Source organism: Ascaphus truei, chromosome 1, assembly GCF_040206685.1.
Source record: "Ascaphus truei isolate aAscTru1 chromosome 1, aAscTru1.hap1, whole genome shotgun sequence".
Lineage (NCBI taxonomy): Eukaryota > Metazoa > Chordata > Amphibia > Anura > Ascaphidae > Ascaphus > Ascaphus truei.
Window position 1 is genome coordinate 169,030,321 of NC_134483.1, and position 14,096 is coordinate 169,044,416.

The 14,096-nt window shown below is 47.0% G+C and overlaps 1 protein-coding gene across 1 annotated transcript in view; it reads left to right on the top strand.

Moving 5' to 3' along the window:
* The window catches only part of LOC142489660 (transmembrane channel-like protein 1), a 94,640-nt gene extending 85,006 nt beyond the window's left edge, over nucleotides 1-9,634 (top strand). The window contains exon 20 of the mRNA XM_075590837.1: nucleotides 9,423-9,634. Within this exon, the coding sequence (XP_075446952.1) occupies nucleotides 9,423-9,634 (212 nt within the window). The remainder of the gene's footprint in view (nucleotides 1-9,422) is intronic.
* Nucleotides 9,635-14,096: the final 4,462 nt, after the last annotated feature.

Genomic DNA, 14,096 nt, shown 5'->3' on the forward strand with positions numbered 1-14,096 from the left:
CAAAACGTTTTAGTAGCTTGCCCATGGCATCTATAAAATGTAGTTGTGCCAATGCAGTGCACCGTTTTACAGACACATTATTTACACAATAGACCAGCAGTCCAGGTGGTCTTATTTCTCTAGGGATCAATTTGTTTAATTAGTAATCTTTTTCTTTGCATAAAATAACAAACCTTTCTGGTTAACAATGTGCCAAATAAAGGATACTATATATATATTTTTTTTACATTTGACACAAAAGCAAGCAGACAATGGAGTAATGCATCATAATCAAATTTCTATTTAAACAACGCCACTGCTTTATTAAAAGGATTAACTTAAAACAAAATGCTAGGCTACCCTGCCCAAATTTAACCCCCTCATTGCCAGCAGCTAACACACAAACAAGGAGGGTAATGGAGGGAGAGGTAGGCCCGATTGCCATGAGGCCTCTGCCCAAGCGCATGGGCTGACTTTATTTACATTTACATATCACCCCCAATTGCTTTCAATTAAAATAATTTTATTTAATACATATGTTTTTAGCACTGGTTTCGCCTTAGTTGTGCAGCTTGGAGACTTTAGTTAAAACATTACACTGTTTCCCATGAATAACATTTTACTTCCATGGGATTCTTGAGCTAAGTAACTAGTAAACTGTAACCTCCCAGACAGGGCCGCAGACAGGTGTCCCGGGGCCCGGGACTACAGTTCTGACCATCCCGCCTATACAACCCCCCCCTCACCTCCACAAATATATACAAACCCCCAATACATATATAAAACAATACATATAAAAAAAAATACATATTATAAAAAAAAAATACATATTATAAAAAAAAAATATATACATAAAAAAAAATACATATATAAAAAAAAATACATATATAAAAAAACAATACATATATAAAAAAACAATACATATATAAAAAAAAAACAAATACACGTCGGAGAAGGTAAGAGCCAAGGCCCCGCACATGCCCCTGCACCGAGCCCTGCAAACATTCCAGCCCTGACTGGGATACATGAGCCAGAAGGGTGAATGTTGTTTGTTAGATACTGGATAATATTAGCATTGCTTGGTAAAATCAAAAAGGAGGAGTTAAAAGATTTATCTTCCTATCTGTATGTAGCCCTTTTTGTGACTGCCTGCATTAAGGAACTACGGGTGTTGCATATACCTGTGGCTTCAGGAGCTCTGAGCCTCAGCTATGTGGGAGCCTGGGGTCGTACCCTTACTTATCGAGGTGCAGTGCCTCCACTTGCCCAGGATCCCCATGATAGAGAATATACCCTAAGCAAGAACATAACAACCGTATTGTGCAACAGCAACCTTTTATGTATTTTGCATAATGAACAGACTAACTGCAGAGTATATATATATTAACGTTACACACACACAGTGGCTCGGCCACACCTTATCAGGGATAATGTTCTGTACACACAGGTGGCTCTGCCACTCTCTCTCCCTAGGAGTATGTCCTGTAACCAGTATCTGTATTGTACCATATGGTATCACACTGATGCCCCAATTAGTTAGTGGGAGGCGGGATCAGCGCCTGTTGACCGGTGTAGGTGCACTTGTAGACAATGATACCTTCCGGTCACTGCGGTGACCGTCACACTCCACATAGGGTCCTTAGCGTTGTTCCAGCCTTTCGCCGACACTCCGTTATGTTGCGCCGTCTGTATCCAATCCAAGATGGCGACCGCAGCTCCGCAGCTCAAACCGCACTAAAGGGAAACGTCCCTAACAGCTATGGCCGTCCCTACAAAACGGCACCCTACGATGACAGGGGAATGCTCCTCGGGCCTGGGGAATGTCTCTCACCTAAGCGGGAAGGTCACTGACCCTCCGCTCACGCACACGAGGTTCCGCCAACCTCCTCCTTCACCTCCCTCTCGTGTCTGACCCACCGCCCACACGCATCCGGTTCCTCTATCCAGAGTCTCACACCTAATTGGTCCTCAGCCTCAGCTGACTCTCTCACAGTTCAGAGTTCAGAGTCTCTACAGATTGGTTGCTCTTCGCGCGCTTCTCTCGCGCATGCGCAGCCTAACTTGTACACAGTGACCTTGCTGGCAAAAGGACAATATGGCGCTTCCTTTGTAAATAACAGCACGGAACCTTTATATATATGCACATCCTTACATTCTCCCCTCTCCAGAATCCAACGTCCCCGCTGGTCTATCTAAACCACATATATATAACTATTTACACGACCCTCTCTTTCCTAGATTAGGTTACACATTTCGTTAAACAGTACCATCACAGATTGCATCCTATGCCGAGCCCACTGCTGAGCCTCATAATGGGGTGCCCCAAATTGATCATATGCCATCCTCATGGGAGGCTGACTGGTTCTTTGACTTCGCCGAGGTTGATTCTCCTCTGCTTCCTCTGCAGAATATCCAGTCTCAACTGGTATTTCCATCTCTACCCTTGAGGGGTTTTCAGCATTAGTACAGTCTCTTTGGGGTGTGAAACAGGGACTTTGTGGATCTAGGGACTGACTCACTGGAGTCAAATGGTCAATGTTCGGGCCAAGAGGCTCTTTACCCGTGGCTCCTTCGGGAGATGCTCCCACGGCCGGAAGGCCCCTTTGAGAGGTTCCTTCCATCGGATCCTCAGAGGTGGCAATTTTTACAGTCTCTGGGCCATCCTCTGTGTGTTCAACTTCTCCATCTATGGGCGTGGCTGGAACTTCCAATTCGTCAGTCCCTACTTGAGGTATGGGAAGTAGATGATTCCTATGCCACACTTTTACGCGGCCTTCGGCATCCTTGATCCGGTACACAGGAAGGCCAGGCATCTGTGACTCCACCTCATACACACCTTCCCGCCACCGGTCCGCCAATTTATGCTTCCCAGGAACACCTAAGTTGCGTAAGAGGACCGCATCTCCGGGGTGAATTTCCTTGTGACGTACTTTGTGATCGTAGCGCCTTTTATTTCCCGCATTCAATTGCACTGTCGTCCGTTCAGCCAATTTATAGGCCAGCTGTAAACTGTCCCTTAGTCGCTGTACATATCGAAAATGCGTTCTATTGGATACCCCATCGGTAGATATCCGCAGACGCACATCCACCGGTAACCGGGCTTCTCTGCCGAACATCAAAAAATACGGGGTATATCCGGTGGACTCATGTCGGGTACAATTATACGCATGTACCAAGGCTTCGACGTGTTTACTCCACTCCGTCTTTTGCGGGCTCGTCAAGGTTCCTAACATATCTAACAGAGTGCGATTGAACCGTTCAGGCAAAGCATCCCCTTCGGGGTGGTACGGGGTAGTACGCGATTTGGCAATGTTCAGTAGTGCGAGTAACTCCCGTATCAATGCACTCTCGAAATCCCTGCCCTGATCAGAGTGAAGACGATTGGGTAACCCATAGTGAATGAAATATTTCTCCCACAGTACTCGGGCCACCGTTACGGCCTTCTGGTCTTTCGTAGGGAACGCTTGGGCGTACCTAGTGTAGTGGTCAGTGATCACGAGAACATTACTAACGCCCCGACTGTCGGGCTCGATACAGAGAAAATCCATACACACCAAGTCCATGGGGCCCGAGCTTTTCAAGTGTGCCATGGGGGCCGCCCTGGTGGGCAGTGTCTTTCTTTGCAAACAACGATTACACCTCCGACAATGTCGCTCCACGGACTCCCTCATTCTAGGCCAATAGAACCTATCCTGTAGTAGCCCAAATGTCTTGCCAATGCCCAGGTGGCCATGGTCATCGTGAAGGGCCCGGAGGACTAGGGTTCTCAAGCGTTCCGGCAAAAACAGCTGGCGCCGATCGGGATGATTATGATAGGGTATTACCCGATATAACAAACAATTGTCCATTTCGAACTTCCCAAACTCATTTGACAGGAGTTTCACCAAGTCTTTGGGGGCTCGCTTCAGTATAGAAGGGTTATCTTGTTGTACCGCTTGACGGGCTAGCTCCACTATGGGCTCTTGAGTTTGATAATGCACTAGATCCCTCCACGAGATGATATTATCTTCAGTGATGTTCATCCCTTCTCGTCCTTGATAGGCCCGAGGAATAGCCCGCGACTGACATCCCAACGAGTCAACAACCCGTAATTCCGAGAATGCTACTTGGTTGTCGACTACCGCAGCCACGGAGCAGAGGGCACGAATCCCGGGACCCGGTATCTCTTCCCAGACTTCCTCATCAGGGGTGGATTGGCCAGGTCGACGAGACAGGGCGTCGGCACCTATGTTGGTGGGTCCGGGTTTATATTTAAGGTTGAACCTGTAGTTGGCTAGAGCAGCTAACCAACGGTGTCCCGTGGCATCTAATTTGGCAGATGTATTTATATATGTCATGGGATTGTTGTCCGTACGTACTTCGAACTGTACCCCATACAGGTAGTCATGCAGCTTGTCTACCACAGCCCATTTTAGCGCCAAGAATTCCAGTTTATGGACCGGGTAGTTCTGTTCGCTAGGGGTCAAGCTTCGGCTCGCATAGGCCACCGGACGTAGCCCGGTCTCATACTTCTGATGCAAGACCGCTCCTAAGCCACTAAGGCTAGCATCGACATGTAGGACATATTCTCGTTCTGGGTCCGCATAGGCCAAGACGGGAGCCTGAGTGAGGCTGGCCTTTAAGTTCATGAAGGCCTGTTCACATTCCGGGGTCCATGTCTCCCCAAAGGGCGTCTGTGCCGTGATTCCCTTCCTCTCGGTTTCTCCCGGATATACTTTTAGAAGATCGTTCAATCGCTTGGCCTTGCTAGAATAGCCCTCAACGAACCGGCGATAGTAGCCACAAAATCCCAAGAAGGACCGCAACTCTTGGACATTATGAGGTCTAGGCCAATTCACCACCGCCTCTATCTTCCCTGGATCGGTGGATACTCCATCAGCCGATACAATATGACCCACATACGTCACGGAGGATCGACAGAACTTGCATTTGTCCAGAGACAGTTTTAGACCCTCCCCCTGAAGTCTATCCAGCACCTTCATCAGCCTCTCGGAGTGCTCCTCTAGAGTCCGCCCGAACACGATAATGTCGTCCAGGTACACCAAGCATTCTCGCGGGTTCAGGTCTCCGAGGGTTTTTTCCATTAATCTCTGGAACGTGGCCGGGGCCCCGCAGATCCCTTGTGGAATGCGGGTAAATTGGTAAAACCCTAATGGACAGATGAAGGCCGTTTTTTCTTGGTCTTCCTGGCCCATGGGTACTTGGTAGTACCCGGACCTGAGATCGAGCACACTGAACCATTTACTTCCCGTCAGAGCGTTCAGGAGATCCTCGATTCGGGAGAGTGTATACTGATCGGGGATAGTACGGGTATTCAGAGTTCTGTAATCCACACAGAGACGGACCGTCCCGTTCTTCTTGCGGACTACCACGATGGGTGAGGCGTAAGGGCTCCGAGATTCCTGCACGATGCCAGCCGTTTCCATCTCGGCGAGTAATCTCCTCACTTCTTCAACATCCCTGGGGGCAAGCCGGCGGGAGCGCTCCCGGAAGGGGGTAGCGTCGCTCATTCGGATGGTATGGTGGGCACTGCGACTGCACCCCACATCCATATCACTAGTGGAGAACACACTCCTTCGGTCGTGTAGCTCGTTCTGCAGTCTCTCCCTCCATTCATCCGGGAGTGGCGAATCACCGAAGTCAAATTCCAACACTGAATCAGAGGTAGTAGGGGAGCACCTAGATTGTCTCGTCGGGACCCTCTCCTCGGGAGTCACGGGGTATATTCTTCCCAGCGTCTGCCGCCGGTCAATAGTCATGGGATACGGGGATATATTCTGCACGTACACCCAGGTGCGACTCGGAATCTTCCCGGGCCATTTCTTTACGGAGGCCAGTACTTTGTAGCCCAACCGTTGTTCGTCTTGGGCCACACTTTCCACGGTGAAGAGTTGATCCTCCGACCGTCGTCGGGGGTAGTGACAAGCAGCGACCATCATTCGTCCTTCCCCCGGGGGAATTTGAGTCAGCCCCCATTCTTGGCTGTAAAGGACGCCATACTCCTCTTCAGTCGCAATTTTACCGCAGACCTCTTGGAGGGCGGGGCAGGCCGCTAGGGCCAGCAGCGGGGCTTCTCCCGCTTCCTGCAAAAACTGGCGGAATACCGCGCGCACAATGTCAGCGTTGGTCCCTAAGATGATTGGGGCGCTGGGGTGGTCCTGAGGTTCAGGGCACACTAAGGCCTCCACTTCCATGGGGTGATGTTTACCCGTGTTCAGCTGGAGAATATCTAACTGCACCTTTACTACTCCGTCTATGGGGTAATCCTCATGACTCAATCCCCGTAGTCGCAAGGCATCCGCAGATAGTAACGGCAATTGGTGTAGGTGTTGGTCGTAGAAGGGCCGGTATACGATGTTCACTTGGGAGCCCGTATCCAACAATGCGGCGGCGTAGATGCCCTCGATAACTACCCGAATAATGGAGGCGGGGCCAATTCGGTGGCTCTGAGAGGGCGGTGATGCCTTTTCATCCTCCAGAGTTTGGCACGGCATTGACTGCGCCGGTCGGGACGACGTCTTGCGCGAGGCGGGGCAGCGGGCCCGTAAATGTCCCATCTTTCCACATGCGTAGCACTGCATTTGGCTGAGGTAATCCTCACCTCTCCTGGTTGGTGAACTTCGCCCGGTCGGGGGACGAGATCTGGGTGTCACTGGGGGGATGACATCCTCGGGGTCGGGATCCCCAGATTCGGGCACGTCAGGCTTGGGTTCCACTTTCTTGACTTCCTTACTCCCGGGCTGTGGCTTCTTCCCGGTGGCCAGGTCACGCCCTAACAACACCGTCTCGTGCGCTTGGACCCGATCCATTAGGTCGTGAAACGACAAGGCTTGTCCGGGCGTTAGGCAGCTACTGACCCGCACCGACACGGGGTGTAGGGGTAGGTGCCCCCTCAACAGCTGAGTGGTGCGTAGTCCGTTGGCTTGTATCCTCGGCAACACGCCTTTCCTCACCAGATTCCAAAGGTCCAGGTGTAGTCGCCTGAGAAAATCGGACACCATTTCCCCTTCCTTCTGCCGCATCAGCTTCCATATTGTCATCTCGGTAGTAGTGCACCATGTGGTACGCGGGGGGCCGTAAGCATTCAACGATGCGCTGTCTGCGGACCGCGTCCGTGCAGGTCCATTCAGGCAGTACCTGTTCGGTATGATCCAACCAGTCCTCTATCCCTACTTCCCCTTGGGGCGTGGGTTTCTCACCGGAGAAGGCCTTTAACTTCCTGTACTGGAGCGACTGGGTGGTGTTGTGGAGAGCGGCGGCTATGGCGGGAATAGAGGTGTCTCCCGGTAAGCTATCCCCGACTGCGGGGTAAGTGTCCAATCTTGATAAGCTAAGTCGGTTGAGGCCAGACCGCAGGCCGGACGGGGTGGGTGAGGAGCCTAGGTTCAGGGCTGCCGGCCAGCGAGGGTGCAGGCCACGGTCAGGGGAGTGGTCGGGGCCTCCGGTCGCGGCACCTACGGCGGGTGTATACTCTCTCTGTGGGGTGGAGGTGGCCAGGGGCGCAGGGGTGTCCGCCTGGACTATGGGGCAGCGCACCCCCGGGGCCTCGGGCAGCAGCAGTATACGGGGTAATGCCTCGGGGCATATATCTTGTTCAGTGGCATACAAGATCCGGCGCCAGGCCTGGTCGCGGTCATAAAAATGGTCTTGTACTTGGGCATTGTCCAGGAGCGGAAGCTTTCGGACCTGCTCGGTCACTGTGCCTAACGAGATCGTGGCGGGGACATGGCCCAGCGCGAAAGCACGGTTCAGGGGAATCCCGCGCCACTGGGCCCACTTGCGCACCTCGAGCGCCGAGGGCACCGACATGATGTGGGTTGGTTGCACAATAGAGACAAAAAAAAATGTGGGGGCACCCCAGGTCTAAGATCTCAGCAGCGCCTCCAAATGTAGCCCTTTTTGTGACTGCCTGCATTAAGGAACTACGGGTGTTGCATATACCTGTGGCTTCAGGAGCTCTGAGCCTCTGCTATGTGGGAGCCTGGGGTCGTACCCTTACTTATCGCGGTGCAGCGCCTCCACTTGCCCAGGATCCCCATGATAGAGAATATACCCTAAGCAAGAACATAACAACCGTATTGTGCAACAGCAACCTTTTATGTATTTTGCATAATGAACAGACTAACTGCAGAGTATATATATATTAACGTTACACACACACAGTGGCTCGGCCACACCTTATCAGGGATAATGTTCTGTACACACAGGTGGCTCTGCCACTCTCTCTCCCTAGGAGTATGTCCTGTAATCAGTATCTGTATTGTACCATATGGTATCACACTGATGCCCCAATTAGTTAGTGGGAGGCGGGATCAGCGCCTGTTGACCGGTGTAGGTGCACTTGTAGACAATGATACCTTCCGGTCACTGCGGTGACCGTCACACTCCACATAGGGTCCTTAGCGTTGTTCCAGCCTTTCGCCGACACTCCATTATGTTGCGCCGTCTGTATCCAATCCAAGATGGCGACCGCAGCTCCGCAGCTCAAACCGCACTAAAGGGAAACGTCCCTTACAGCTATGGCCGTCCCTACAAAACGGCACCCTACGATGACAGGGGAATGCTCCTCGGGCCTGGGGAATGTCTCTCACCTAAGCGGGAAGGTCACTGACCCTCCGCTCACGCACACGAGGTTCCGCCAACCTCCTCCTTCACCTCCCTCTCGTGTCTGACCCACCGCCCACACGCATCCGGTTCCTCTATCCAGAGTCTCACACCTAATTGGTCCTCAGCCTCACCTGACTCTCTCACAGTTCAGAGTTCAGAGTTCAGAGTCTCTACAGATTGGTTGCCCTTCGCGCGCTTCTCTCGCGCATGCGCAGCCTAACTTTTACACAGTGACCTTGCTGGCAAAAGGACAATATGGCGCTTCCTTTGTAAATAACAGCGCGGAACCTTTATATATATGCACATCCTTACATGTAACTGTTGTAATTACAACGGAGTCCTGTGAGAAATCATTATTAAACATTATCTTCCACTAGTCATTTTAGCTTTTGACATAATACTGTACTACTTCACAAATGTTCTGGGTATTAAAATGTGTGAACATTTCTTTCATATTTCCGAACAGAGGGTCTTCAGAAACAAATAAATTCCATTATCACCTTTTCTGTAAAAATAACAGCTGTACAATTATAAAATCATTGAAGTGTGCTTGAGTACTTACAGTATCGCATGTGATTACTTTAAGTATCTTTTTTTTATAGATTTGATGTTTTATTTAAGCTCGCTAACTGCATTTTTCTACTACCGTAACCTGTATTGCTTTAAATTATTCAGTATTACTTTGTTTAGTAATTTGCTGATTTGGTCAAATAAGAACCTCTTATCTTACAGCAATATAATGAATAGAGTGCTTCATTTAATTCTGCAGTCCAATAATAACTGCTATAAAGAAATTATGTTATTTTATTTTTTATGTTTTGTTTATTCAAATGTAGATAATAGGAAAGAAGGAAGAAGTCAGGCAAGTAAAAAAGCAACTTCTAGAAACGAAAACAGCTCCACAGACCCTGGGTCAACCAGTGGTGGACGAAAGAATCTTGACATCCCTCCACGTATCGCTGTGACCCGCCCACCAGGACCAAGGGGACCACCTGGACATCTACCTGTGCAAGGATCTCCTAGAACTCCAGTTGTCCAAAGAGGCTAGCAATATACAAAGCATAAGGAGTAATTTATGACATTAGATAACATGTTGTCTTGCTGTCGTTACCAAAAAACATTGACAGCTCTGCTACAGTAGAGGCTTGTTTAAAAGAAGGCTACATTGTCTGCAAAATGTATGGGCATTAGTTTAATAAAAAAGAAAATTCTTTTAAACCATTACACTTTTAGATGTGAAGAATGGTGAAAGAGTGGATAGAGAGGGGGGAGAGAGAGGGGGAACAGAGAGAAGAGGGCGAGAGCAGGATGCGGGAGTGAGGGAGAGAGGGTGGTGGAACTAGAGAGACATGGAGAGACACCTATGCACAAAAAGGAGCACACCTGAGATATATTGGATATATAATAATTTAAGTGTGCAATGGATATGCAAATAGTTTAAATTGGCATATATCCCAGGTACCTCAGGTGTGCTTCTTTTTGTGCACGTGTCTCTCTACATGTTGTATGAAGATGTGTTTTGGGGGTATATATGTAACTTGGGAACAGTAATTGTGGATTCCATTGACTATGAACATCAGTGGCTGTTCTGTAAAGTATATAGTACCAACATGAGAGAGCATTTTATTTAGAGTCCCAAGTGCTACTGTATACACTTATCTTCAAACAATACGTGGAGAGACAACAACTGTATTCACAAAAAATGTGTACACCTGGGAAATATGCTAATAGGAATTCTTAGCATATAAGATTAACATATTTTATAGGTATCTCCGGGTTGCACATTTTTCAGGGTCTGGAACTTCTGGGTGAATCAAATTGCAGTGCGGATGGAGGTCGCCGGTGGAATTGCATACAGCTGTTTGAATTATTTTTACAACATCTCCACATTCGAATATTCATCCTCAAATAAAATATTGTCTAAAACTCAGCAAATAAATTACGGGTTGCCCATCTCCACTCGTAAAGTAGACTGAGGTAAAAAGATAATTTTCTATCAGTCATAAAATTATTAATATCCATTAATTAAAATGCTACTCTAAGGGAAAGTGCGATGAACATGAACAATGACAATTATGAGAAAGTACGTGGTATTTCACTCCCAAATTTGAACTTCAACAATTTCCTTATCCGTGGCTGCACACACAAGGGTATGGCAAACAGTAATAAGTTAAGGGAGGGTTAAATTACTGCCATCTAAGACTTCAATATTCGACCTAAAATGTTTAATTAAAGTATGAAAAGTAACCCATGTAGCTGCTTTACAAATTTCAGAAACGGAAAAATATGCCTTCGCTTCCCAAGTTGCTGCACACTGCCCTGGTAGAATGAGCCCTAATACTCTGCGGACTGACTCTCCCATAGATAAATACGCCAAACAAATTGTTTCATTCAATCACTTGGAAATGATAGATTTTGAAGCTGTCACACCCGTCCTATATCCTAAGTAGAGATACATAATGTGACCTCATGCATGATTGGGATCAATGCAGGTACAAAATCCAAAAACCTAACTAAAACTAAGGAGGGAAACTCTTCTTTCTTATTTGAAGGTTTTTTTATTTAAGAGACGATAAAAATATATTTTCATTAAAATGGCAATACGAGGATATTTTTGGTCTGAGGTACTGTATTTAAGACTTCTTTGTTCTCAATAAAAACAATATACAGATTTTGGCACATAGATCTTCAATTTTCTGAACCTTCTAACAGCAATGAATGCCCCTAACACAATGTCCTATATGTAGAATATTGTATAAAGTATCTGAGAGTGGCTCAAATGGTTGTTTGCTTAAAGCCTTCAAAACTAAATTAATGTAAAATTGTAGGAATTATTGTTTATTATGCATGCATTTGACATAAACCTACGGGATCATATATTTTCTATAGCGCTGAAGATCCTCCTTACTAAAGAATGACATGCAAAGTTGTTCTTCTCTATAGAGACCTATCACGGTAATTTGTGTCTTCTGAGAAGATGGGTTTAAACCTTGGTCGAAGCATTTCTGTTAAAAAATGAATAATGTGTACAATGGATGAATCCAATCTGGATGTTGCTGAACATCACTCCATAATTTCATATATATTCTCTATCTTCTTTCATGATTTTAATAGTTTACTTTTAATGCACACAGTGTAGTGACCGAATGAGAGAGACCACGGTTTTCGAGTTTCTACAACGAAAGAGAAATGCTTTCAGTTGCAACTCCAACAGCAAAATTATGGCCAGAAGAGAATTATTGCAATTAACTTTGCTCTGTCTTATTTTATCTTTTTGAGCACTCTGAAAACCATTTTACAACCATTTGTCTTGAACATCCAAAAAACAAAAAAAGTATCATTTGAAATTGTTCCTGTTTGTCATCAGATCCACTTGAGGAAGGCCTAATTTTTGGACTAAGTGCTGGAATACCTAAGAATGAAGGATGCATTCTCCTGGAACAATGGAATGACGTCTGCGATAATCTGCAGTGGCATCACATTTTCCTTGAATGTGCACCGCTGAAATAATTAGAAAATTCTCCTCCACACAAATAAAAAAACCTTCCTGACTTCTAGTTTTGTTGTGTTGTCCAGTGGCCCTAAAATGAAACTATTGCTAAATAGGTCCTGTAATAGGGACTTATCCCTGTTTAAATAAAGCAGCCTCAGAGCTCTGAGAATCCAGCAGAGACGAAAAAGTCTACAGAGACGCCTGTGAGAGCTACGAACTCTGCAAGCAAAGTATTCCCACCTGTAGGACTACCCGCTGGGGTTCTAGCGAATTCAGTGATAACAGCTGCAATAGCGCCTCCCGAGTTCAGGAAGAAAAATACACCTGATACCACCAAAATGGAGGACAAGATGTTGTGTTCCTGTAATAAACCCAACCCCACAGAAGAGTGGTCCTTACGGTCCTATGAGGATATGGCCACGGATAAAGATTTCTCTTATGGGGAACCCGAACCGAGTCACACCCACAAACACCCCAAGAATGGTGGAGGTGCCTGAACTCAGTACGCACCGAAAAGTCCGCTCTCTGTGATAACGAATGTGATAGGCAGGAGCAAGAGCGGGAGCAGCAGATCACTGAATATCTACGTCAGCTAACAAAGCTGCAAGAAAAGCCTGGCAGATACAGTGAAACTGCTGACGTTTCAAATAAAAACGGAGACCCCAGTATCCCTGATGGGACGGAGTTGTCAAAAAAACAAAAAGGTGGAAAAAGAAAAGCGGTTCTTCACTTAACATGGAAGGAACAGAAACGTCTGCAGATCCTGTGGAGAAAAAGGAGGTCCGAGATGCCCTGCAGCCTAGAGAAAATGGAGGATTCATCACACGGATGACAGAATATCCAGAGGGCCCAAGGCAGAAGTCATGTAACACAAAGAAGTGTCTGTTCAATGCCAACAGTGTGGAACCCTCAACCAACCATACCAGGGAAGCGGAGCCGGAACCAGTGAGTGACGATCCCTTGACCAGCCCTGAAGATGCACTGCAATCTGCCAGGCATAACTGTGATCTGCTCCATGAAGAATTGAAAACAGAGAGATAAAATAATGCTGAGCTACAGAAGACTGTGCTCACAATTTACTCTGCGGCCAAGACTGAATTGGAGGATTTAAGAACGGATCGAGATACTGCGAACACTACTATTATCACCATGGATGAATAGCAGAGCAAGCCTGACCAAATGATTGCTAATCTGAAACAAAAGAATGAGGAGGCACTGAAAGAGATTACAGTCTTTCAGCAAGAGGTTCGAAATTGCCATAGAGAGGTGGTAGTCTCTCAGAATGAGGTTCACACTCTCCGCATAGAACTGAATGCCTCACACCAGGAGGTCAACAGTGTCTGGGCAGAGGTGGACATATCACAGAATGAGGTTCATACTCTCCGCATAACACTGGATGCCTCACACAAAGAGATTAGCAATTGCTGCACAGAGCTGGAAGTCTCTAAAAAGAAACTTCACAGCCTCGCTGAGGAGATGGACATCTCTCAAAAACTGTCTACAGTCTTAATATGTCTCTTAATGTCTCTCAGAAGGAGTTTCACATCCTCAACCTAGAAATAAAAGTCTAACGCCAGAGGACCAGGAGTCTCAACTCAGATGTGTGTAAATGGAAGGAGGACTACAAGGAGGCCCTGAATATTACAGAGACTGTAAAAAGAGAAAATACAAGGCTGAAAGCAGAAAATTCTGATTTAACTGGCCACGTCAATGAAAAGAATGAAAAGCTTCATGAGCTAAAAAAAAAATGATAAAACTATTTGTATGTGAAAAGTTAGAAGCATTGGAGTAACGCACACAAGCAGAGCACCTACTGCAGAACCAACTGCAAGGTCTGCATGCTCACCTACAGATTGCCAAAGACAAGTAGCAATCCCTGCAGGAAGAAAATCTGTAGGCTGCTAAAGAAGTCCAAATGCTGCAAGAACATCTGATTACCCAGTGTGTCCCCGCAAAGCAGCATGAGAAACTGAAGGATACCCTGAGCATCACTAGAGGCCAAGCTTAGAGGCCAGGT